Raw genomic sequence first — 25,468 nt, 5'->3', positions numbered from 1 at the left:
TTTAAAAGTAATAAAAATTAAAAGATGGTCTTAATGTACTAAAACATATTTCATTTTCATATTTTCATGTGCTTATGTTATTTTTTGGTTTTGTTTGTAGGCATATGAATATTCTATTCCTTTTCCTACATTTATATGAGGGTATTTGGCTTTTCCTTATTGATTTAGAAACTTCTTTACGTATTACATACATTAATTAATCCTTTTACATTATCCAAGGGGTGCCTGGGTGTCTCAGTCGTTGGGCATCTGCCTTTGGCTTGGGTCATGATCCCAGCGTCCTGGGATCAAGCTGCACACCAGGTTCCCTGCTTGGAGGGAAGCCTGCTTCTCCCTCTCCCACTCCCCCTGCTTGTGTTCCCTCTCTCACTGTCTCTCTCTCTCTCTGTCAAATAAATAAATAAAATCTTTAAAAAATATATATATGTATGTATAAACTTGGTACAGTGTCATAAAAGACTTTCCTTCTTAAAAGGCACTAATTATTTCTTTACTTAGATACGTATTTTCTTTTATTCCCATTTTGGTAAACTCCATGTAATAGAAGTTGAGATATTGAATAGCAAAGTCAAAACATTGGTTTAATCATTGTTTATATGCCTCTTCTATTGCATACCTTTTGCAATATCTTCTATTTGCATCCCTTTTTAAACACCACTGAGAGATGGCCAACTAGTGACAGCATCTTATTCCAGTTTTGGAAATGTCTTCTAAATATGTAACTTTAACCTATTCTTCCTCTTTGTGTCTTCTGGAGCCACACAGGATAAATCTCAAGTCTGTCTCATCATCCACATTTCCCCTGCCCATGTTGTGCATAATCACGGCCCCTCTTTGAAAGAGCACCTCAAGACTTGCAGCAAGCAGTCTGTAGGACTTACTTGTCTCCGTGTCAGAGTATTTTCCTCTCCGCCATGTGGCACTAGCTACCGTGTACATTGACAGCATACATTTGTGTTGTATAGACGTTCTGCGTAAATGAGAATGTGGTTGGCAGATGGAAAACAAATAAAATCAATGGTTGATGTGAGAAAGCGATGAGAATGGTATGAAGTAAAAGGGGCTTTGGAGGTTTCATTATTTAGAACGTGTGAAGTTAGGGGTTCCAGATCAGTTGTGACAGGCCAGGACGGAGTGGATATTGGCATGGTGATAACGTTTTGTCATCTCGCTGTGAGAAAAGACAGTGACAATGGTGCCCGAATTCTCAAGTGTGCTCAGTCAGTGGCGCCAGGCTGACCAGAATTAGGTGTCTCTCAGGGCAGTAAGTAATGTGAAGGCTGGAGGTGGAGTGAAGTCAGTCACATAGATTCGATGTTTTCTTCAACAGCGTCCATCCCTGTCTGGAGTGGCAATGCAAAAGAACGGCAGGAGCTTGTGTGAGACTTAAGGAAACGACGAGAGGAATCATTGTCTTTCCCTTGCCAATCAGGGATGATGACTTCAGCCACCATGCGTCTTGCTTCCTTTTCATGAATTTCAGTATGCTTGGTGATTTATGGGAGCTCAGATCCCTTGGTCGATGAAAAGTTTCTCAGTTCCAATTTTTATATGACAGCCTCTGGAAGATTTGAAGAGCAACCAAATATATCAAGTTCTTTTAGCCATTCTTAAAATGACAGGTTTTTCTGGCATCTTGTCTTTGTCACTCTTAAATGGGTACAGTTTAATTTAACTCTGTTCTTTATGAAATTTGGAAGGCAGACCAATGTATTTTTGTTGTGGAAAACCACAGTAGGAGGCAGTTAAACTCTTACTCCTTGAGCTGGTTTCTAAGTTAAATTCTTATTCAATTAAAAACTAAAGTATGTATAGGTTTATAGAAGAATATATTCTGAGTCAGTTCTTAAAAACTGATATTAAGGGGCGCCTGGATAGCTCAGTGGGTTAAAACCTCTGCCTTCGGCTCAGGTCATGATCCTGGGGTTCCGGGATCGAGCCCCACATCGGGCTCTCTGCTAGGCAGTGAGCCTGCTTCACCCCTCTCACTCTGCCTGCCTCTCTGCCTACTTGTCATCTCTCTGTCAAATAAATAATAAATAAAATCTTAAAGAAAAAAACTGATATTATAATGTAGTATGGATTTTACTTTGTCATACTCATAGTTTCAAGTTCACAGTCAATGCATTGGCTTCTTTTGGGACAGATCATTAAGCAAACTCTTGCAGGTCATGGAAGTTTCAAGCTCCTCTCTAAGTCTTTGGCAGAATTAAGGATCTTTTCTTCATGAATATCAAACCATCACCAAAAAATATCCACAAGAACAAAACAACCAACAACCACCACAACAAAAAACATTATGACCTCTTCTTAATTACCAGGTACTCAGTGTGCTGGCTAATGATAATTTTCATACATCTTTTTCTTCTTTCCCCCGTGCACTTTTATCTGAGAAGAACAGTGGGAAGAAAGGAACATTTGAATTACCCAGATTTATGGATCTGGCCCAGGTCCAGAGTCCTAGGCAGACTTGAGATGACTGGTTCCCAAGTGCGATCTGGCAATTCCACCCCCACAGCAATGACAAGATGAGCTTCATACCTTTAAAGGCGCTTTGATATGTATGATTACATTTGATCTTTACCTTGGGGGTTAGTAGGACAAGTGGCCTTGTCTTCACCTTCCCCCAAGAACAACCTGAGCACAGGAACTTAACACAGTTCGCACTTTGTCTCCAGAGGCACGAGGAAAAACCTGATGTCCCACCTTGTAGCCTGGGGCTCTTTCTGCCGAGTGGCACTGTGCCCTCAGATGCTGGGGTAAATCTGTGAAGTTGGCTTGCACTGGAGGGAATATGCCCATGGCAATGCCTCTGAATCTCAGAGTTAAAAAGGAAGTAAGCCAACAGGGAGGGGGAGAACCTTCAGCGTCTTAGATCTTTGTTTCTAAGAACACCTGGAGGAGGTAGTTGGATGACTTGACATATGTTTTAACAATGAGGAGCTTCACTATGAAAAGATAAGAGTCTGTAAAGTAGTTGGGATGTCAGCCTCCTTTCATACACACAGACTCTTCTTTGGAGCTAAAAGTGCCTATGGGGTAGAGCTGTGGTAAAGAAATGATCCCAGGAGATAAAAACCATCACTAGGGCAGGAGAGTGAAATGTTTTCTCTCCTGGTTCCCACTGGAGCTGGGTCAAGGGCATAAAGCTTTACACTGCTCTTCAGTTGGTGCCCCCCCCCCCAGCTGGCACAATGGTGAGCGGATGCCGTGGGCAGAGCGGTACCTTACAAGTGACATTTCAATGACAGGAGTATGAGGGAGTGACAATTTGAGGAGGAGAATGGTATCGAGAAACTTGAAGTGTGTCCCCCTTTTTCTGGGTCCAGCTATCCGTTATCTTCCATGTGTCTTCTGTCTCGGTCACGCTAGGGCTGTGGCCACGCAGCGGATTTAGAGGGATCCGTCTGTGCCTCTAGGGCTCAGGGATGGGCTACTTTTCTCTTCGAAGGGCCAGTCATGTGTTGGGAGAACATTGTTTGGAGTTACTGGGCATGCCAAAGATAGCTCAGTTGTTAGGTGAAGCTGAGCTCCTCAGAGCTCCTCAGAGTCAAAATGAGGAGTATAGAGCACATAGGGCTCAACTGCATGGGTATAACAGATGTTCCGGATGTATTTCATCTCCACTCTACAAGCAGTTACAGAAAGAACGAGAAAGCAGGAGGTAATGAATCACAGGAAGAACAATAGGACCGCATCCTTTATTTCCACTTTGGAGATGGACCTAGACCGCTCTCCATAGCTTTCTCTCTATTTCCTGAAATAGTTGGAGTCTCCCCTTGCTCTAGGATGGATGGCCGTCGCAATCCAGGAGAGTGATGGGGGAGAAACACACTCTGGGCTGCAAAGGGTCACCGAATAGTGTCGTTCACATTTCCAGGGACTCAGAGGCCAGACCCCAAGGCCTGGTGAGGATGGAGAGCTCCGTCCCATGTTAGAGCCTTGCTGTGATCCCAGAAGCACTGCCCCAGGCTGCCATCAGGATCCCTAGTCCCATGGGTGTAAGCCACCCAGCCAGGGACAATTTGGAAGGCACCCATTCCTTTATCTATCCTGTGTCTGACTTGCGGGGTCAGGCTACTGGGAGACCCAGAGGAGAAGACCACCATGGGTTCCTGTGGGGCATCTCCCATCCCTCCTCCTTGGCAGGGGCAGTGGGGAAAGGATACCAGGAGGATTTTTTTACTCCAGTGGCTGAAGACAGAGGGTCAGTGTTGGTTCTTTTGATCTAAAAGTGAAAGATTTCAAGAACACATGTGGTAATTTAAAATCCTGCAGTACCGTCCAAATAATAATAGGCATGAACAGCATTTTTAAAAAGAAGTTATTTTTCTGCTGTATACTTTTAAAAAACCACAGTAGTTTTTAATCTGCCTGGAACATCACTGATTTGACCAATGTAATTTACTTTCTCTAGATATATAGGCTTTATTATAAAGATGTGAACAGAGTTTTTAAACTAGGCGTCTTCATTGTTGATTGTATAACTGAATGTGTCCATTGTGACTCCAACAATTTAAAAAAGGAATGAACATTTTTTCTTTTTTTTGGCTATATGGCCGTATGTGTTTATTGTGTTTTGAACAATATAGAAATGTAGAAAGGGGAAGTGGTCCTGTAGTCCTGTTCCTCAGCAACAGTCACTTTTAGCTCTAAATTTGTTTCTAACTTGCAGGAGCTTAAGGACAATAGTTTTAAGTGAGCTTGTGTTCTCACATTGGGTTGCATTTGTTCTGTCTGCAAAAACACATGGTATAAACAGCAGCAAACCCAGTATAATAACAACCAGAAAAATGAAAATTTGTACAAAGCTACAATAGATACCAAAAAGACCCTGAACATTTAAAAGTGTTAGGTCTGTTCATTATGTTCTTTCTGGCATTTTATGGTCATTGTCGGTAAAAGGGTAAGAATCTTCCGTGCATCTGTCAACCCATGGCATCTGTTCTTTCTGCTCTTCTGGGTGTTTGTGAGATCATTATGGGGTTCTGACTTTCCATACTTAGGATAAAAAGATGTATTGGCCGTTGAAGCTGTCTTTTTAAATCCCTTCTCTGGATGGCCACCTGGATATAATTATAAGTCATGAAGTTTATCATCACCTGTGGCTGTTAGAAGCAAATTTGTTAATTTAATTATACCGCATGTTTCTTTACCCATGATTATTTGTTTATCAGACAATACTGGGGGCTTCATGTGTGCCTCGTACAGTGCTAGGATCAAGGGTACAAAAGGACCAGGCAGGCAGGAGAGAGACACACACACATGGACAACTCTGAGGGGATGTGAGAAGAGGGCACCCGGGGTGTCTGAAATCCAGAGGACAGAGTGACTCCATTTTGCCAGAAGACACTAGGGAAGGATTCTTAGAGGACCGACATTTCGGTGACATGAGTCATGAGAATTTGGTAAGAACTTGTAGGTGGAGAAGAGGCTGGGGACGAAACAAGGTGCGTCAAGACAAAGCTATACTGGTAGAGAAGGGAATGAACACTTATGAGGCACCTACTGTGTAGACACTGCGTATCTGCTAATTTGATCCTGTCAGGTCTGCATCATTGTCCTCGTTTGGCCCAGGAGGAAGCTCAGGAGAGTTATGTGTTTTGCCCAAGTTCTTGGGTTACCGCTTGGGGAGTCACGGTTCTGCCAGTAGCACGAGGCTGAGGAAAGAGCTTGTCTTCTGGGGAATGATACCTTGGTGTGGCTGGAGTGTGGCCTGCCTTGAAGGAAACAGATGGAAGCGAGGTTAAAGATGGAGAATGGAACCGATTAGTGAAGGACATTTTTAGCCTGTGTAAGATTTGCTCTTAGTGTTTGAGAACACTAGTAAGGGTTTGTAAGCAGACATGGGAAGCTTGACTGATTTTTTTTTTTTTTTAAGATTTTATTTATTTATTTGACACAGAGGAGAGAGAGCGAGAGAGGGAACACAAGCAGGGGGAGTGGGAGGGGGAGAAGCAGGCCTCCCGTGGAGCAGAGAGCCCGATGCGGGACTTCATCACAGGTCCCTGGGATCATGACCTGAGTCGAAGGCAGACGCTTAACAACTGAGCCACTCAGGTGCCCAAGCTTGATTGATATTTTACTTTATTTTTTATTTATTTATTTATTCATTTTTAAACTATTTTATTTATTTATTTGACAGAGATCGCAAGTAGGCAGAGAGGCAGGCAGAGAGAGAGAGAGAGAGAGAGAAGCAGGCTCTCCGCTGAGCAGAGAGCCTGATGCGTGGCTCCATCCCAGGATCCTGGGATCATGACCTGACCCGAAGGCAGAGGCTTTAACCCCCTGAGCCACCCAGGCGCCCCTTGACTGATATTTTAGAAAGACTCTGGCCACCATGTTTTAGATGGAGGGAGTTGGATAAGACTGGAATTGGGGTCACAGATTTGTCTTCACTACATTTAGATGTGCAAAGAAAATATTTTTCTAAATTTGACCTGACTTTCTCCTTAAGACCACCTCTCCACTTACTAAGTAGAGAAAAAAAAAAAAAGCTACGTTTAGTTGGGAGGAGGAAACTCAGACTGCTCCACTAATGTGGAAAGTCTCTTTCGGTAATTCATTTTTCCCTCTGCACCCCACTGAGATTGTGTCTCAGTAAATGGGGTCTCACATGGCTTTGAGGGTGTGTGTATGTGTGTTTGTGTCAAAGATTGAGGCAGTCTGGTGACTGTGGTCTGGTGGTGTTCTGGCTCTGCCTGGGCCATCTGTTGCAGCCGTTGCTGAAGTACGTGGCTGCTCTACCTTGCAGTCTTATTTTCTCCCAGATCAGTCAGCGCCTGGCTGTCCGTATTGCCTACGTGGTCCCACTGTGGCTCTTGCTTGGCCTTTATACCCCTTACTTTATCCCACAATAAGTTTTGATAGTGCCCGTCCCTCCACGGTAGTACTTGGGAATGTCCACACTGCTTAGAAGCTCGCCAGGCTTTGGATAGCTAAACTCAAATCTTGGCCTGCCTGCCTATCTACCTATCATCCATCTATCTATCTATCTATCTCTATCTACCTACCTATTTATCTATATCTATCTATCTAACACACAACTGCTGTGACACCAGTTTTGCTGAGTTACGTGATATGGTCAGGACCCATGCAGTCATCGCTCCATGTTGTCATGACAGTGGGGGGTGGGCATGAAGACGTTCTGTGAGATGGCATATCCTCTAGATCCCTAATGGGAAGGTGATACAGAAACTCCTTGGCTTTTGGTTTTTGTTATCAACCTTTTTAACTCCTCACCCTCTTCTGGGATTTTAGCCCTGACTGGGGAGAAGCTGTACCGGATGTGTTTCCATCTCCTGATTTCTCTGTTTACCTCGACCACTTCTCTCCACCGTTCTCCTTGTGTTCCCAACTCACTGGGACTTCTCTAGGTCATCTTGTCCTTCTTTAGGAAGAAAGTTTTAAACTCCCACTTTAAGCCAGGGTACAAGGAAGGAGCGAGGTCAGCTGTTAAGATAAAGGAATTTCAAATGAGTTTCAAAGTGTCGTATTTGTCACCTGATGGTAGAACAGCTGCAGTAGTCTAGGTGAGGGATAATAAAAGCCAGAAGAGAGTCCTACATGTGAGCCTTGGTGAAACCAAACGTGTGGGTGATGACAGGGAGGAGTTGAAGATGACTTTGGGGTTCCTAGTTGGGACATTGGATAAAGATTCACTTGACAGAGAAAAGACAAGAAGAGAAGGAGTCATTGTGAAGGCAGAGGGGAGGAGGAGGAGGTTTGTGGGGTGGGAGGAAGAGAGGGAAGGTAATGAACTCAGTTTGGGATCTGACTGAAATGCTGTCTAATAGGAGAAATATGGGGCTGGCGCCTGGGAGAGAATCTGCCTGGAGAAATGGATTTGGGGAACAGGTGAGAATATCTAGGAAGAAAAGGAAGAGAAACTCACTCCTCCTTGTAAATGCTAAATTTAAAGACATCAACAAGGTCATCCCTGTTTTAATTCTTCCTTGCATTTCCCAATGGCCCAGTACTTTGGAACCTCTTCTCCAGGTTCCCCACAGTGGGACACCTCTGAGGTCACAGGGTACCGACGAGAGTGTCCGCTGCTACTTCTGATCCCCAAGGGGACCTTTAAAGCGCCAGGCCTGATGCCTAGATCCATGGTATACTAAGTTCATATCAGAGTGAGGCCAGAACATTCCACACAAAGAAAACTTTGATGAGTGGTTAAAAGTAAATAATCTGCAGGTGCATGCGGAGGCATTGTCTAATTTTTCGTAACTGAGCCGAGTTTGTTAAGTGAACTCCCGGGAATGTGACATGTACCTCTCAAAACCATCATTGTTATGCCTGAGATATGGTCTAACCTTTGGGCATCCTCTGCTAATATAATTGCCTCGCTGTCTTTGACAGGTGGCTTCTAATTGGGTTTCACAGTAGCAGCTGCTGTCGAAGTGCCGGTTGCAGCCTTTCAGTGGGTTGGGACGGTTCATTAAGCGTTTCCTCTCCCTGGACTGGACAGCTGAGCCTGGACAGGAGCCAGCAGTTACTGAGATGCCATTACTCAGAGGACTGACCTTTAAGACACTGATTTGTTATATCATTGAGGTTCGACTTCTCTCCTCTCAAATTTAAATGGAGCTTTATTGCATACAGTGCTAAACTCAATTCTTCTCACTCTCCGTGGCCTTTCCATAAGGTTATTTCCCCCTGGTTCCTAGCATTTAGTCCTCTGGCTGGACTAGAGGTTTAAGAACTAAAGAGCCTGCCGTTTAGGGGGCTTGGGACCGTCCGTGGGAAGTGTGATGGATTATCGCATGGGCATAACTCAGAGTCCTCAGTGGATTGATGATTTACGTACAGGTAACCCGAGGAGAAGTCTCTGAGCCAGTTTTCTTTTTTTTGGTAAAAATGTGCTGAAAATTCTTTCTTTTCCTCAAGTTCTTATTTTTATTCCAGTTAGTTAACATACAGTGTTACATTAGTTTCGGGTGTGCAATGTAGTGACTCAGCACTTCCATACATCATCCTGTGCTCATCACAGCAAGTGCCCTCCTTCATCCCCATCACCTGTGTCCTCCATCCTCCCACCCGCCTCCTGCTCTCGGAACCATCGGCTTGTTCACTGTCATTAAGAGACTGTTTCCTGCTTTGTCTCTCTCCTCTTTTCCATTGTACTGGAAATTCTTATCTCTAGGATTACTGTTCTGAAGGTTTTTAATTCATTTGAAGAAAATGAGTACATAAGGGTCCTGAATAAACCAGACCTTGAGCGGGGGTGGGTGGGTGGGAAGGTGGGACGACAGAAGGAACTCCGTGTTCAGCTGTGGCTCTCCCTTAGAGTAGCTCTGTAGACGGGTCCTCTTTATGCTCCAGGAAGACGTCTTGGGCAGGTCCAGTGTATTTTCTGATCATTCTTGTGCAATAAAAAGCTGTCCAGTCACGTTTCCTTTCCAGACAGTCTCGGTTTGGTGATTAATGTGTCCGGCCTCAAACAGGCTGGTGTAAAGTGAAAGCTTCTTCCCTGGCGCAGATTTCAGATTCAGTTTGTCACATTCTACCAAAAGTAAAAACTACTGCTATTTCTAGTGGAGTACATTGAAATTATAGATTAATTTACTTCTTAGAGGTGATAAACACATTTCCTTATACTTAGTCTTCAGTTACTTGTATTTGTTATTGCAAATGCGGTTTTCAAAATGAAGCTTTGTGGGGTGCCTGTGTGGCTTAGTCTTGGGTGTCTGCCTTCGGCTCAAGTCATGATCGCAGGGTCCTGGGATTGAGCCCGGCATCAGGCTCCCTGCTCCGAGGGAAGCCTGCTTCTCCCTCTCCCTCTCCCCCTGCTTGTGTTCCCTCTCTCGCTTTGTCTCTCTCTGTCAAATAAATAAATAAAATCTTAAACAAAAAACAACAAAATGAAGCTCTGTGTTTGTTGATATTATTATGCCGAAGTGCAATAAATTTTTGTGTACTGATTTTTGTATTTAACTATTTGGTTCAGTATTCTTTTTTTTTAAAGATTTTATTTATTTATTTGTCAGAGAGAGAGAGCGAGAGAAAGAGCGCACACAAACACAGGCAGACAGAGAGGCAGGCAGAGGCAGAGGGAGAAGCAGGCTCCCTGCCAAGCAAGGAGCCCGATGTGGGACTCGATCCCAGGATGCTGGGATCATGACCTGAGCCAAAGGCAGCTGCTTAACCAACCACCCAGGCGTCCCAGTGTTCTTATTTTAATAGTTTTTCAATGAACTTTTGATACACACGATTACATCAGCTATGAAAAAGATGTTTTTCCCTTGCTTTCCATTTCTTGTGCCTTTTTCCCTTTATTTTTCTATATTGCCCTCCAGGCAAAATTAGTAAATAGAAGTGTCAATGACTGTCACTGTTGCTTGTTTTTTCCAACAACGATTTTTATTTATTTATTTGAGAGAGAGAGAGAGCAAGAATGAGACAGGAAGGCAGAAGAGAACCCTCGCAAGCGGGGGGAAGAGGGCAGAGGAAGCAGTGGACTTGGAGCAAGGAGCCAGACTTGGGGCTCCATCTCAGCACCCTGGGCTCATGACCTGAGCCAAAGGCAGATGCTTAACCAACTGTGCCACCCAGGCATCCCTGAAGGGTTGCTTATAAGAATACACCAGTAGGTAGAATATTTATAGTAAATTTTTTGTAGATAACCTTTATTACAGTTAGAAATTTCAGTAAGGAATTTTAGTCATGCATCTGCATAGAGTCTTATCCAATATCTTTTCTGTATCTAGTGAGGTGTGATGGGCTGACTCTTACAGAAGGGTGTTAGGATGCAACCTATTGTATCTTCTAGGTGCAGAGTCATTGCCAGGTGGACTGGGGTGACACTACATTTTGAAACATGATTTATACATTGTGGATGAATTTTTTAAACATATACCCTTTGTAGGGAAATATTGTATTTCCCTGTCTTCTCAGTACTGGCTCGGTCATGCTTGAAAAGTAAATCTAAAGTTTGTTTGTTTTTCTCTCTAGTATTACTTTACCGTTCTTTTTGGCCATGAGGGTCAGAAACCGCTGGAGCTGCGCTGTGAGGAGGAGCAGGACGGTAAAGAGTGGATGGAGGCCATTCACCAAGCCAGGTAGGGACTCACGTCCTCTGTGTGACACTGGGTTGGCTGTGTCTCTCCCACTGAGGTGTTCACTGTTGGCTGTAGTTCTGGAAGAACTGGCAATTCTAAGGTGGGTTTCCTGTTGGTATCTCCTTTTTAGTGAAAATAGTGAAATGATTCTTTGAGCTTTCTATGGCTTTATTCTAGCCAAAGATGAAAAATAATAAATATATAATAATAATAATAATAATAATGGGTCACTTTTGTAGATTGTTCCTAAATGCCAGGAACCCTTCTAAGTGCTTCTCAATGAAGGCATTTAATCAGTGTATTGACTTGCTTATCCTCTCAATAATCTGGGGTTGGGTGTTATAGTTACCCGCTTTTATAGAGAAGGAAAATGAAGCTGGGAAGGTTGGTTTGCTTGTCTGAGGTCGCACAGCTGGTAAGTGGCAGAGCTGGGATACAGACCCAGCCAAGCCCACGTTTGTAAACCCTGCCCCGGGCAGTCTGGTTATCAAGAGGGGTGATGCTGACTCCGTCTAGGGAGATAGAAGAGTATGATTTTATTTCCTCCCAAGAAATACCAGGAAGGTAGAAAGAACTTACTTGGCCTCAAACAAGAACAAGAAATCTGAGAGCCAGGCAGCTCCCTCTCTCATTTTTCATATTCATTTCTGAAGTCCAGCCCATTTTTGCTTCTAACAGCTCCCATGCTCACTGCTTTCCTGTCTGTCTCCTCCTTCATCCAGTCTCTGGTCACTCTGTAAGTCCCTGCTTATATCCCCGCTGCTTCTGGGGCAAGACTCCAGCTGGGGCACGTCTGCTTTTCCTTCCCCTGACTTGCCCCCTGCTTCTCCTAAGTGCCCTGCCATGCCTCTACCACACCTGTCCCTGAAACTGTCCCCCACAAGTAGCCCTCACAGGCCCCTTCTCCAGATTGCTGCAACTCTTGCTTTACTACATGTAGAATATTTTAACCATTTAGCACAACTTATGGGTTTGTTTTGTTTTTATTTTTATTAACATATTTCCCACGTGTAATTTATGTTTCCTGAGCTGGATTGCATGCACCTTGAGAGTGAGGAGGAGGTGGCTTCGTTTCTGAACAAAGCCCAGTGCTAATTATGTAGTCGGTGACCAAGAACTGTTTTCAGACTGTAAAGAGGATGGGGCATTTGTTCCGAGTTTAGATTCTTCTGGAATCCTTGAGATTTTTTTCTCTCCTCCCTTCCCCACCCCTCTTTTTCTCTTCTACTACTTTATATTGACCACCTACCGCCTCTGTGTCAGGCACCATGCTGAGTACTTTCCATATGTTGTTTATTCCTCACAGCTACCCACTTTATAGATGAGAAAACAAAGACTCGTGATTATTAAGCAGATTGGCCAACATCTATCATGAAGTTGTTAACCTGCAGAGCTGGGCTTCACACCCAGATCAGTCTGACTCCAGAGCCTATTAACCAGTGTTTTGGGTTGTACCTGTCTTCGTTCTCGTCTTTTTCTCTTCAGTCGTCTCCTTTTCTATTCAAAGATGCAAAGAGGTTAATATAAAGTCAGGGTTGAGAGTAGAAGATATTATCCGCAAAATATTTCAGTTCTTTTTCTTTCCTCCCCTTCAAAATATTTCTTTGAGAGGCACAGGGTTGGCGACCAAATGGCTGCTCTCCGAGGGCGCCTCTGGGTAGCTTGTCCACACCATGATCCTGGCACACCGTCCAGCTGTCTTTTTTGTCATTGTTTCTGTCTGACAGCTTTCTTCCAGACTTTACTGTAATGACAACGACTTGCTATACAAAGAAGGTCAGGTCTTCAGAGGTGAAGGAAGTCTCAAATTGGCAAGGTAGAACTCTTGGGTTCTTTCTAAATACAATCTCTGTGTAATTCTTTCCTACCTGGGAATTAAAATGAAGTAAGTAACTTAAAATATGTGTCTTTGCTTCCCAACCCCCAGCCTTTTTTCATTCCAGAAAGGTGAGATACTATTAGTAACCTAAATACCTTACTTTTGTAGTTGCCAAGCAAATACTGGGGTGGACCAAGTACAGAGTATGTATTACTTCCAAAATAGTTCGATTTTAAGTAAGTTTTTCTTTTTTCCTATACCATGAGAACTTTGTCATATAGTGGGTATGGGTCAGTATTCGGGGTTGATTGACATATGATCAATTAGGGCACTTGTGGTCTTGTCAGGAGACAGACGTTAGAAACTGCTTTAGTGGTTTAGGTGACCAAATGATCAAAATTCTCTTCTCTATTGGATATGAAGATTTAGTTAAGAATTGATTTTTTAAAAAATTTTGGTTCATTGGATTTGCTTTTCCTTTGATTTGAGGCCCAGAACTGGGTTCTTTGATGACTTTTTTTTTTTTTTAGTTTTTATTTATTTTTATTTCTTACTTTTTATAAACATATAATGTATTTTTATCCCCAGGGGTCCAGGTCTGTGAATCGCCAGGTTTACACACTTCACAGCACTCACCATAGCACATACCCTCCCCAATGTCCATAACCTCCCTCCCCCTCTCCCAACCCCACCTCCCCCCAGCAACCCCCAGTTTGTTTTGTGTGATTAAGAGTCACTTATGGTTTGTCTCCCTCCCAATCCCATCTTGTTTCATTTATTCTTCTCCTATCACCCTAACCCCCCATGTTGCATCTCCATATCCTCATATCAGGGAGATCATATGATAGTTGTCTTTCTCCAATTGACTTATTTCACTAAGCATGATATCCTCTAGTTCCATCCACGTTGTTGCAAATGGCAAGATTTCATTTCTTTTGATGGCTGTATAGTATTCCATTGTGTATATATACATCTTCTTTATCCATTCATCTGTTGATGGACATCTAGGTTCTTCCCATAGTTTAGCTATTGTAGACATTGCTGCTATAAACATTCGGGTGCACGTGCCCCTTCGGATCACTACGTTTGTATCTTTAGGGTAAATACCCAGTAGTGATGACTTCTTTTTAATCAGACTGCTTTATACTTGAGTTCTTCTATTTGACTTTTTGTACTGAGATGCTTCTTCAATCTTTTTGTTTTGTAAATCAGGGAAGATGACAACTTTTCATTTAACTTTGAGTGTTTGGTGTAAACTTGGTTCTGTAAAAGTCATTCTGACTGTTCATACATGTGCAGAGCCAGAAAGTTAAGGAAGATGACTCACAGAAGGAGTTTGTCAGCCCATGTCACTTGGCATTGAGCTAATTACACAATATTTCACCTTTCGAGGATAGTCTGATGGTGTTGATTTGGTGCCACTGCTTCTTAAATAGAAAATGCTCAATAATTATGGTTTTACTTTTATTTATTTATTTATAACTCTTTTTAAAAGTCTGAGCTGTTGGTTAACTGTTGACTATTTTAGCCTGAGACCAGGTCTTTTCTGAGTGTCCTGCCAACCCTTCTCCTGGTCTCTGCTCAGAGAAACCCTTCTGCTCAGAACCCTTCTTCTGGTCTCTGCTCTTTTCCTGAGATGTCTTCTCAATACTGGCTTGGGCGTGCTGCCCTCGCGTGCCACGCAAATCACATTCTTGCCGCTGGCTTTTACACCTCTGAGCTGAAGCTTCTTGCTCCAGCTGGCCTTCAGAAGATCTCTGGGTCGTTTTCCGGGATGTTGAGTTGCATGTTTTCTCCCTTAGACGGGGCCCAAGGAGAAATCTTTTTGGAAATTATATTCTCATTTCAAAGCTCTAACGGAGTCCAGAAAGCTTATTTTACAGTTTTTCTTGAAGTTGGCCAATACTACATTTCTAAAACCCCGTCACATTTATACTATTGTTCCATCACTTATTACTGGCACCAGTTCATGGGAAACTGCTAGAAGTCTTATTTTTGTCTGGATGAGGAGAGGCTAGAGCTTTTTAATGGCATTGAAGTTCTATGCTTATTCTATAAGTGGTTTGGCAGTTGAGTATGGGACTCTGGATAGTCCTAATCTCCTGATTTTTCTTGTTGTTGTCGTCATCTTGGTCATGTCTGTCTACTGTGGTTGATTTACTCGTGGACATTAGGATAGTCAAAAACAATGACTCAGTTAACTGTGAGTCCTTAGGGCTCATTGGCTGAAAAGACAACATCCATGGCAAGTTTTCTCCACTTGTCTTCGGCTAGAACACTGTCCAAGCAAAGCTTCAGCAGTTAGAAGGTGGTTATGGCCTGGAAGAGGATCTAGGTGTGTGGAGAGGTACCAAAGCTCTTCCTGTTCTGGTTGGAAGCTTAAGACCCAAAGGTCCTGGTTTGTGACAGTTGAGAAAAGAGAAGTGGAAAGTATTCCAGAGATGGGGTGGAGGATAGACCTCCTCTAGGACTTTGTGACCACCTGCATGTGGGCTGTATTAGATCAGGAGGTTATCCAATACATCTCTCAGGCCCCTAGCGTGGAGAATGTCACTTCCTGGGAGAAGAAATGATGGGTGAGAGCAGGTTTGTAGGGCAGAGATGTGAGCGCTGGGTGGGAAGGGCCTCTGTGGGGAGTTGGAGGGTTTGCTTGCCTGGAAGCGGTGCTGAGGAGCCCTTCTGAGGACTCTCCTTGCCTTTGCTGTGTAAGATATGAGAAAGTGAGTGTTAGAAGTTACTAGAGAAGTGAGGTGTGTCCTGAGGGGAAAGCTGGCTTTGGGTTTCAACCAAAGCTGAGGTTAGGGGAGGATTTATGAAAAGTTGGTGATGCAGAGAACATTATGCCTGGTACGGTGCACCACGGAATGTCCACATCTTTTTCTTTTTTCTTCCTGCAAAGGTATGGCTTATGCTTTCAGTGTTTAGGACTGTCCCACTGTATCTTTTGCCTGCTTTCTATTTTTTCCAACTTTAACTCTGTTCAGACCCCCATCTTGACTCTCCTCCTTTCTCTTGGTGTGTGCCTGTGTGAGGTAAATCTTAGGCTTTTCTCGGTGGGGAGGGCATTTGCAAGTGAAAAGGAGGTGGGTGTGTGTTTCCATCCCATAAAACTCCTGTCAGATTTAGTTCACCCTGTCAGTCCTGACTTGGAGGAGCAGAGAGACTTCCAGTTAACTCTTTTAGGGAGGTCCTGTCCTCTTGTCCACTAAAGAAAACCCTAATCTAGCCTCCTGGATCTATATTTATCATCTGTAGTCCTTTTGATTACATGTGCCTGAGGCAGCCTGTAGTTCATTCTTTCTGCCCACCCTCCTCAGTCCGTTCTTCCCTCCCCCACAACATACACAATCACACACACCCACACACACACACACACACACACTGACCCCAACATAGTAACGTGCACTAGAAAATCAGAAATGGGCCATAATGTTATAGCCTCAAGCAATCCCAAAGCCGTATTTTGTATTCTTGTCTTGTAAGACTATCACTACTTTAAAGCTCAAGATGTGGATTTTGTTCATTTGAGATATATATATATATATATATATATTTTTTTTTTTTTAATTTTTTTTTAAACTAAGAAGTTAGTCGGGCCTTTGCCTCCAGATTTGACATGATCAAAGAGACTTCAACACTTTCTTCTTTCTTAGAGCCTGGGAAGCGCAGCAGGAGGGAAAAGGGATGATATGTCTGTGAACAATGAAAAATTTCACTTGATGAGATCGTAGAACTTGTTTTCTGTAGGGAAAAGTTGGGCTTTGAATTGCTTTATTTTCAGCCCCTTGTCCGTTCTCCTTCCTGCTCCTCGAAGTGCTTTTGCTTCTGCTCACCCCTCAGCGGAAGCTCACTCTGCACCCACAGCTGGGGCGCTTGGTCCGTCTGTGTGCGCCCTCCGGCCACCTGTGGGGGGCGCCACCACCACCGGCTCTCACCATTCCTAGAACCTGCACTTCTTTGAGGCAGATTTCTGCCCTGAGCCTCTGCACCCACTTCCCTCGGATTCCCTTGCTCCATCATTGATTCCCTGGCTCTCCTAAACTTCCCATCTGTTTACCGACCGCTCTTGGGCCTTTCTCCTGTATTCTTTGATTCCCCATGAATCACTCCCACCCTGAAAGAAAGCATTAAAATCCCTCCCGTGGCCTGGCTCCCTCCTCTAGTTGCCCACTCCTGCTGTGCAGCCCTGCTTTTAGAAGAAGCAGTTGGGTGGTTCTACCTTGCACACGGCACAGGGCTCCCGCTCCCTTTTCAGCCCTTTGTTTCGGGTTTTTGTCCCTACCCCGGGGAAGCTGCTGTCACCTGAGTCAACAATGACTTTCCAAAGCGTTTCTTTCCTTATGTAATTCCAACTTTCCAGTTATATTTAATAGCTTTTAATAATACAAGTAGTACATAAATCCAAGCTCTCTAAAAAAAGAAAAAGAAAATTCAAACAAAGGAGAGAGAGTGAAAAGTTACAGTTTCCATTCATAGCTCATCCTTCCCTGTCCCCATTCCCCAAACCCACTTACTTTCTCCTAGGTATTTACTGGTAACCACCCAGCTGCTCAGTTTTTCTTCACATTTGCATATCTGTTAGATAAATAAGAAAAGATGGATAGATAAGATAGCTATGTAGATTATCTGAACACTTTTTACTGACTAGTCACAGTAGTTTCAGCCTTCCTTTTGATGTAGGAAGAACCTTAGGGTTCAAAGTCAAGGGCCTGGAAGGAATTCTTGAGACTTCTTTGGTGCAAAAAGGTGGTTTTATTAAAGCTTGGGGACAGGACCCATGGGCAGAAAAAGCTTACTGGGGTCTTGAGGAGTTGCTCATTATAACTTTCAAGTTGGGAGGGGGTTAGGGAGAGCGTAAATCTTTAAGGAATTTTGGAAGCAAGGTTTCCAGAACCTTGAGGGGGCTGGCCATTGTTGGGAAAAGGTCATTTATCACCGTCTAATAAAACCTCCAATGTGTGATATAATACCATATGTGGAAAATCCAAAAGATTCCACTCCAAACCTGTTGGAACTTGTACAGGAATTCAGTAAAGTGTCAGGATATAAAATCAATGCACAGAAATCAGTTGCATTTCTTTACACCAACAACAGGACAGAAGAAAGAGGAATTAAGGATTCAGTCCCATTTACAGTTACGCCCAAAACCATAAGATACCTAGGAATAAACCTAACCAAAGAGGCAAAGAATCTATACTCAGAAAACTATAAAGTACTCATGAAAGAAACTGAGGAAGACACAAAGAAATGGAAAAATGTTCCATGCTCATGGATTGGAAGAAAAATATTGTGAAAATGTTTATGCTACCCAAAGCAATCTACACGCTTAATGCAATTCCTACCAAAATACCATCCATTTTTTTCAAAGAAATGGAACAAATAATCCTAGAATTTTAGATGGAACCAGAAAAGACCTCGAATAGCCAGAGGAATATTGAAAAAGAAAGCCAAAGTTGGTGGCATCACAATTCCAGACTTCAAGCTCTATTACAAAGCCGTCATCATCAAGACAGTATGGTACTGGCACAAAAACAGACATATAGATCAATGGAACAGAATAGAGAGCCCAGAAATAGACCCTCAACTCTATGGTCAACTAATCTTCGACAAAGCAGGAAAGAATGTCCAATGGAAACAAGACAGTCAACAAATGGTGTTGGGAAAATTGGACAGCCACATGCAGAAAAATGAAACTGGACCATTTCCTTATACCACACATTAAAATAGGCTCAAAATGGATGAAGGACCTCAATGTGAGAAAAGAATCCCTCAAAATCCTTGAGGAGAACACAGGCAGCAACCTCTTCGATCTCAGCCACAGCATCTTCTTCCTAGGAACATCGCCAAAGGCAAGGGAAGCAAGGGCAAAAATGAACTATTGGGACTTTATCAAGATCAAAAGCTTTTTTGCACAGCAAAGGAAACAGTTAGCAAAACCAAAAGACAACTGAAAGAATGGGAGAAGATATTTGCAAAGGACATATCAGATAAAGGGCTAATATCCAAAATCTATTCAGAACTTATCAAACTCAACACCCAGAGAACAAATAATCTAATCAAGAAATGGGCAGAGGACATGAATGGACATTTCTGCAAAGAAGACATCCAGATGATCAACAGACACATGAAAAAGTGCTCCACATCACTCAGCATCAGGGAAATACAGATGAAAACCACAATGAGATACCACCTCACACCAGTCAGAATGGCTAAAATTAACAAGTCAGGAAATGAGAGATGTTGGCGAGGATGTGGAGAAAGGGGAACCCTCCTATACTGTTGGTGGGAATGCAAACTGGTGCAACCACTCTGGAAAACAGCATGGAGGTTACTCAAAAAGTTGATAATACTCAAAAAGTTGCTACCCTATGATCCAACAATCACACTACTGGGTATTCACCCTAAAGATACAAATGTTGTGATCCAAAGGGGCATGTGCATCCAAATGTTTATAGCAGCAATGTCCACAATAGCCAAACTATGGAAAGAACCTAGATGTCCATCAACAGATGAATGGATAAAGAAGATGTGGTATATGTATGTATGTATGTGTGTGTGTGTGTATGTATATATATATACACATATATATATGTATATATATGTATATATATATATGTATATATGTGTGTGTGTATATATATATATATATATATATATATATATATATAAAATGAATACTATGCAGCCATCAAAAGAAATCTTGCCATTTGTGATGATGTGAATGGAACTAGAGGGTATTATGCTGAGCGAAATAAGTCAATCAGAGAAAGACAACTATCATACAATCTCCCTATAAGAGGAAGTGGAGATGCAACATGGGGGGTTTGGGAGGTAGGAAAAGAATAAATTAAACAAGATGGGGTTGGGATTGAGACAAATCATAAGACTCTTAATCTCACAAAACAAACTGAGGGTTGCCAGGGGGAGGGGCTAGCAGAGGGTGGCGGGGTTATGGACACTGGGGAGGGTATGTGCTATGGTGAGTGCTATGAAGTGTGTAAACCTGGCAATTCACTGACCTGTACCCCTGGGGCTAATAATACATTATATGTTAATAAAAAAATTAAAAATTAAAAAAAAAACTATCATGAGACCCTTCAGATGTATATCAGTGGGCCATAAGTTTGGGGGATGATTGCCAACACGTATCTTGGTGGGTAGAGATAAAGGAAGTTTCCAAAAGAGTCTTTTTATGTTAAAAGGAGGTTTACAGAACCTGGTTTTGGGGGGCGGGGTCTGGCTAAGGCAGTGAGTCCCTAGAGGAAGTTCACTCTGCTGTTTGAAGAACTTTCCGTGGGCTTGTAGGTAGTAAGGAAATGTAATAATTTCTCTTCTGCGTTTGTTTCCCACATCATTTTTACACTAATTTGGAGGTTTTGTGTTTTTTTTTAAATATCAGTATATAGAGACCCAAATCTTCTCTTGAAATTTTCTTTCCTTTTGCTTCTACAACATCACTCATTCCTGATTCTCCTTCTACTCCTTCGATCATTTTGATGAAGTTCTAGAACATAGGTGAGGTTTGGTGGTGTGAGGTTCGGAGCCAATGAACAAGAAAGAATTCTTGAGACATCTTTGGTGCAAAATGGTGGTTTATTAAAGCATGGGGACGGGACCCATGGGCAGGAAGAGCTGTTGCCCTGGGGATGTGAGGAGTGGTCTATTATCTACTTGTAAGTTGGGGAGGAGATTAAGGATGGAGTAAGTCTCTAAGGAATTTTGGAAGCAAGGTTTCTAGGACCTTGAGGGGCTAGCTATTGTCTGGGGAAAAGGTTATTCATTACCAGTTATAAAACCTTCTCAGGAGACCCTTTAGATGTCTTTCAGTGGCCATATGCTTGGGAATGATGTCAACACTATCTTGGAGGTTTAGGGATAAAGTTTCCTAAAGGAATTGTTAAAGTAGACTTACAGGATCCTGGTTGGGGGTAGGGGGTTGGTCAGGCTAGGATTGTCCTTTGCCCTTAGCAAAGCCTTAAGGTGGAGGTCACTCTGCCTGTTTCAAGGGCTTATCAGTAGGTAAGGAATTTTAATGATTTCTTCTGCCTCTGTTTCCCACATCAATTTCTTCTTCTTCTCTTTCACTGCCCCTTGTGTTCTATCCCTTTCTTTAATGTCACTGCTCTGGCCTTTGCACCTTTCTCTCCTCACCTGGCATCCCCTGCCAAGACTTCTAGCAGGTGGTTGGAGTCACCCTTCCCTGGGCTCTCGCGATGCCGGATTCTGTGCCAGGCACACCACGGACCCTTTTCATTCAACAGCCCGTGAAGTCAGTGGTACCATCCCCGCAGAGTCTGGGGTCTTAGAGGATGAAATAACCTCCTGAAGGCCGCCTGCCTACTAAGTGTCAAGGCTGACGTTCGAATCCAGGCCCGGCTAACCCTTGTGCCTATGTCCCTATCAGCTAGATGAACCGCCTCTATTATGTGTAGAGTCATCTTTGTCTACTGGTGTATCTATATATCCTCTCCCCTTGGGTGCTCAGAGTTACGTGATACTTCATAAGTCCAAAGCCAAACTCATATTTTTCTCCATGTCCCCTTCTTGTACCCTTCTTCGTGTGACTGTATAGTCTCCTGAACACATCCACTCAGTCACTCAAGCCGACACCATCCTGCACCCTCCGCCCTCAATGGCCCACATCCATTCGAGTGCTTAGAGATTTGAGCCCTGGAACATCTGGTCTTTATTCCTCTCCGTGTCAGCTGTAGTTGCCTGGCTTACTGCATAGCCACCTCACCTGTCTCTCCTCAAAGTTTGCCTCCTAATCCCTCCTCCCCAGGGCACCAGAGTGCCCTTTCTGAAAACAGCATCTGCTCCTGGAAGAACTCCAGGGTTCCTCTTAGCTGTTTTGGTTATTATCTTCCATTTATTTCTTACTAGGGAAAATTTTAACCCGATGGAAGGATAGAGAGAATCGTATTATGATTTTTCATGTTGCTTTTCAGAAAAAAAAAATAATTGTATTCATTCTACTGATACTCTTGTTCTATCCCCAAACTTGGGATTCAGTGATCCAGTCCCAGCAAGACCCATCCCCAGCGGACCTTTGTGAATCTCTCACACCTCGCCCCCTGTGTCCTGGGTTGTAGCTGTAGTACCACACCCAGGGATTCGAATGTGCTGGCACCTCCCCTTCAGTCTGACTAACAACCTTGTCCTTCAGGGCTCAGCTCTCAATCATCTGCATCACCTTCCCTGGTCCTCTTCCTCCCCCTTGTAGAAAGGACCAACCGTTTCCTTCTTTGGGCTCCCACTGTAACCCCTTATTTCTTTTCGAGTCCCTGCATATAATTGCATTGATTTGTTTATGTCTGTTTCTCTCTGCCAGCCTTCACTGCAAATCTGTACTGCTCACCTCTTATCTCCTGCTCCTGGCACAGTGACAAATTGCTTTTCGGAAGAGTGTGTACCAATTTAATCTCCCTCCACTAGGACATGAAAAAGCTGGAATCATTTTTTTAAACATCTGTATTATGTTGATGGGTGAAAAATGGTATTTTGGTGTAATGAGCATTTTCCTTGATTATTAGGGAAACTATTTTTTGCTGTTCTTAATATTTGTCTATGTTTTCTGTGTGAATTGTCATCTCATGTCCACTGCTCATTTTTTCTATTGGTGTCCTTCTTATCAGTTTATGAGCTCTTTGTATGATAAAGATATTATCTCCTTGTATTTGTTGTAAATACCCTTGAATCAGTTTTTCGTCTTGTTCTTGTAATATGGCATTTTTTTTGACAGAAAGAGTTTTTGAATTATAACCCAGTACAAATACCGCTTTTGGTGGGGAGGTTGTTCCATTGCCTTTTTTTTAAAAACCGATATTTTAAAAATTGAGATATAATTCACGTACCATAAAACCCACCATTTTAAAGCATACAATTTAATGGTTTTTAGTATACTCAGCAGGTTATATAACCATCACCATAATCTAATTCTAGAACATTTTTAATACCTGCAACAAAACCCCCATACCTGTTATCATTCACTCCCTACTCCCCATTTTCTCTACCCCTAGCCAACTGCTGACTTACCTTCTGTGTATGGATTTGGATTTGTCCATTTTGGATATTTCTTTTTTTTTTTTAAGATTTTATTTTTTAAAAACAAAAGATTTTATTTATTTATTTGACAGAGAAAGAGAGAGCACAAGAAGGGGGAGTGGCAGACAGACGGAGGGTTCAGTCCCAGGACCCTAGGATCATGACCTAAGCCGAACGCACATGCTTAACTGACTGAGCCACCCAGGTGCCACCATTTTGGACAAATCATATAAATGGAATCATACAACCTTCTGTGTCTGGCTTTTTTTTTTTTTTTTTTTTCATTTACCGCAGTGTTAACAGACAGAGTTCATCCATGCTATAGCATAATCAGTCCCCTGTTCCTTTTTTAATGGCAGAATGCTATTCCATTATATGAGTATACCGCCTTTTGTTTATCCATTCATCTGTTGATGAATATTTGGATTGTTTACCCTTTTAGCTATTACTAACAATGCTGCTGTGAATATTTGTGTACACATTTTTTGGACGTATGTTTTGAGATCTCTTGGGTGTATCTTGGAGTTGAATTACTGAATCATATGTTAACTCTATGTTTAACTTTTTGAGGACATGCCAAACTAATTTTCCATAGTGGCCACACCATTTTATATTTCTACTAGCAGTTTTTGAGGGTTCTAATTTCTCCACATCCTCACCAACACCTGTTTCCATTGCTATTTTCTTTAGAGTCCTTGTAGTAGAAATTGAATATGAGAACTTATAAATAAACCCCTTTAATCCATTTGGGTTCAATAAATATAGTTAAATATATACTCTCTCTAAAGAATTTTTTGTGATCAAAAAGAAAATTTTACCAATACTATTTATGCATATTTGTAAAGAAATAAAAGTGCCAGTGTTAGGAGAGAATCATTAATACAATTATGATATAAAACATTTTCTTTAGTTTTACAATATAGTACTGTTAAATATATTTGCTTTTAGAAGTAAGTAAATAACGGGTGCCTGGGTGACTCAGTCATTAAGCGTCTGCCTTCGGCTCATGTCATGATCCCAGGGTTCTGAGATCGAGCCCTGCATTGGGTTCTCTGCTCGGCGGGAAGCCTGCTTCTCTGTCTCTGCTTGTGTTCCCTCTCACTGTGTCTCTCTCTGTCAAATAACTAAATAAAATCTTAAAAAAAAAAAAAAAAGAAAGTAAGTCATTGTTCCTTAAAATTTCTCTGCCCCCAAGTGATTATTTTACCATTATTGACTTTCTGTTATATTACCTTATAATAATATTTTCCTTGTTTTTTTAAATATTTAATAGTGTTTTGGAAAGGATTATTGATGACGTCCCATATGCCCCAAACTTAGATGGTAAAGTAATAAACGCCTAACTGTGAAATGGAAAGAAGGAGCAATATTTAGAGTCTTTAAATTTTATTCCTCTTTTTGATCTAACAGAGATGTTTGAGTTTTCGTTCATTGTAAAGGGGACAAGGTTAGGAGAAGAGTCTACCAGTAGCGAGAGAAGGGATTAGTGGGGGGCATAGAGGTTAGAACCTCACCCTAACAGGACATGTAACAGATATTGATTAGCCAGTGAAGCAGAGCTGTCGCCGTAAGAGGATTTGTGAGCCAGAAAAAGCGGATGACAGTATTCCTGCAGTGGCCGTGAGGAAAGCTGGGGGGGCAGGGTCTTGCCTGGATGAGGGGGCTGCTGCCAGTGCTCACTGTTGTCCGGATGGGAACTGTACTGCTGCCGTCCAGGACTGGTTTTTCCCAGTTTCCAGAGACATCATGATGCCCCCGATAGGAGGAATGCTGATTCCAAAGAGTTTTCTCAGTAAAACTGAGTATAATCCTGGAGCTAGTGGGAGTTTTTCTTCAGCCACCTATAATATGAGTTTTCAGTTTAGGTTTTGTTACAGTTCTCATTATGTATAGCTCACTAGCATCTCTATTTAGCATCTTATATCCCTCCGTCTCATTGTAACTATCTATCTCTCCGTCTGTCTGTCTGTCTATCTAATTAGCAACTATGTCTTCAATCAGAGTAGCTAGGATGAGGTCCTGGCCCATCTAACCATTTCTTGTGAAGTTAATACAATTTTTACTCTTCTGTAAAAATAATTAATGCCTATGATTTTATACTGCATTTCTCTGGGCTCTTGAGGATTCATTCCATTGGAGTGTTTCCTTTTCTCCCATATGGAATGGTGGTGTCTTGGTTTTGATTATAAATATTACACATGAGTATTTTACTCCCATATATATATATATATATGTATGTGTATATATATATATATATATATATATATATATATATATATATACACACCTCAAACTTACCATCTGTTGCTACTGGACACATGAATTTTGGCTTTCATCATGTTGATTTCCTGTGGCTTAATTTTATTTATTTCACTTGGCAGTGGAGAGACTACTTTTTTCCCCTGGTGGAAGTTAAACTGAGTAACAACAACAAAACAAAAGTTAAACATAAAAAGAAATAACAAATAGATTAGGCAGAAATTCTTAAACCTGAGCAACTGGATAATTTAATCAGATAGAACATACATTGGAAATATAGTAAAAT

General features: G+C 42.2%; 1 protein-coding gene across 1 annotated transcript in view; it reads left to right on the top strand.

The window, feature by feature from the left end:
* RASGRF2 (Ras protein specific guanine nucleotide releasing factor 2) overlaps positions 1 to 25,468 on the top strand; it is a 257,001-nt gene that overhangs the window by 64,589 nt on the left and 166,944 nt on the right. The window contains exon 2 of the mRNA XM_046000008.1: positions 10,954 to 11,060. Coding sequence (XP_045855964.1) covers positions 10,954 to 11,060 — 107 coding nt within the window. The remainder of the gene's footprint in view (positions 1 to 10,953; positions 11,061 to 25,468) is intronic.

Source organism: Meles meles, chromosome 3, assembly GCF_922984935.1.
Source record: "Meles meles chromosome 3, mMelMel3.1 paternal haplotype, whole genome shotgun sequence".
NCBI classification, from domain to species: domain Eukaryota; kingdom Metazoa; phylum Chordata; class Mammalia; order Carnivora; family Mustelidae; genus Meles; species Meles meles.
Note: the sequence above shows the minus strand (reverse complement) of the source record. Positions and strands in the feature narration are given on the sequence as shown.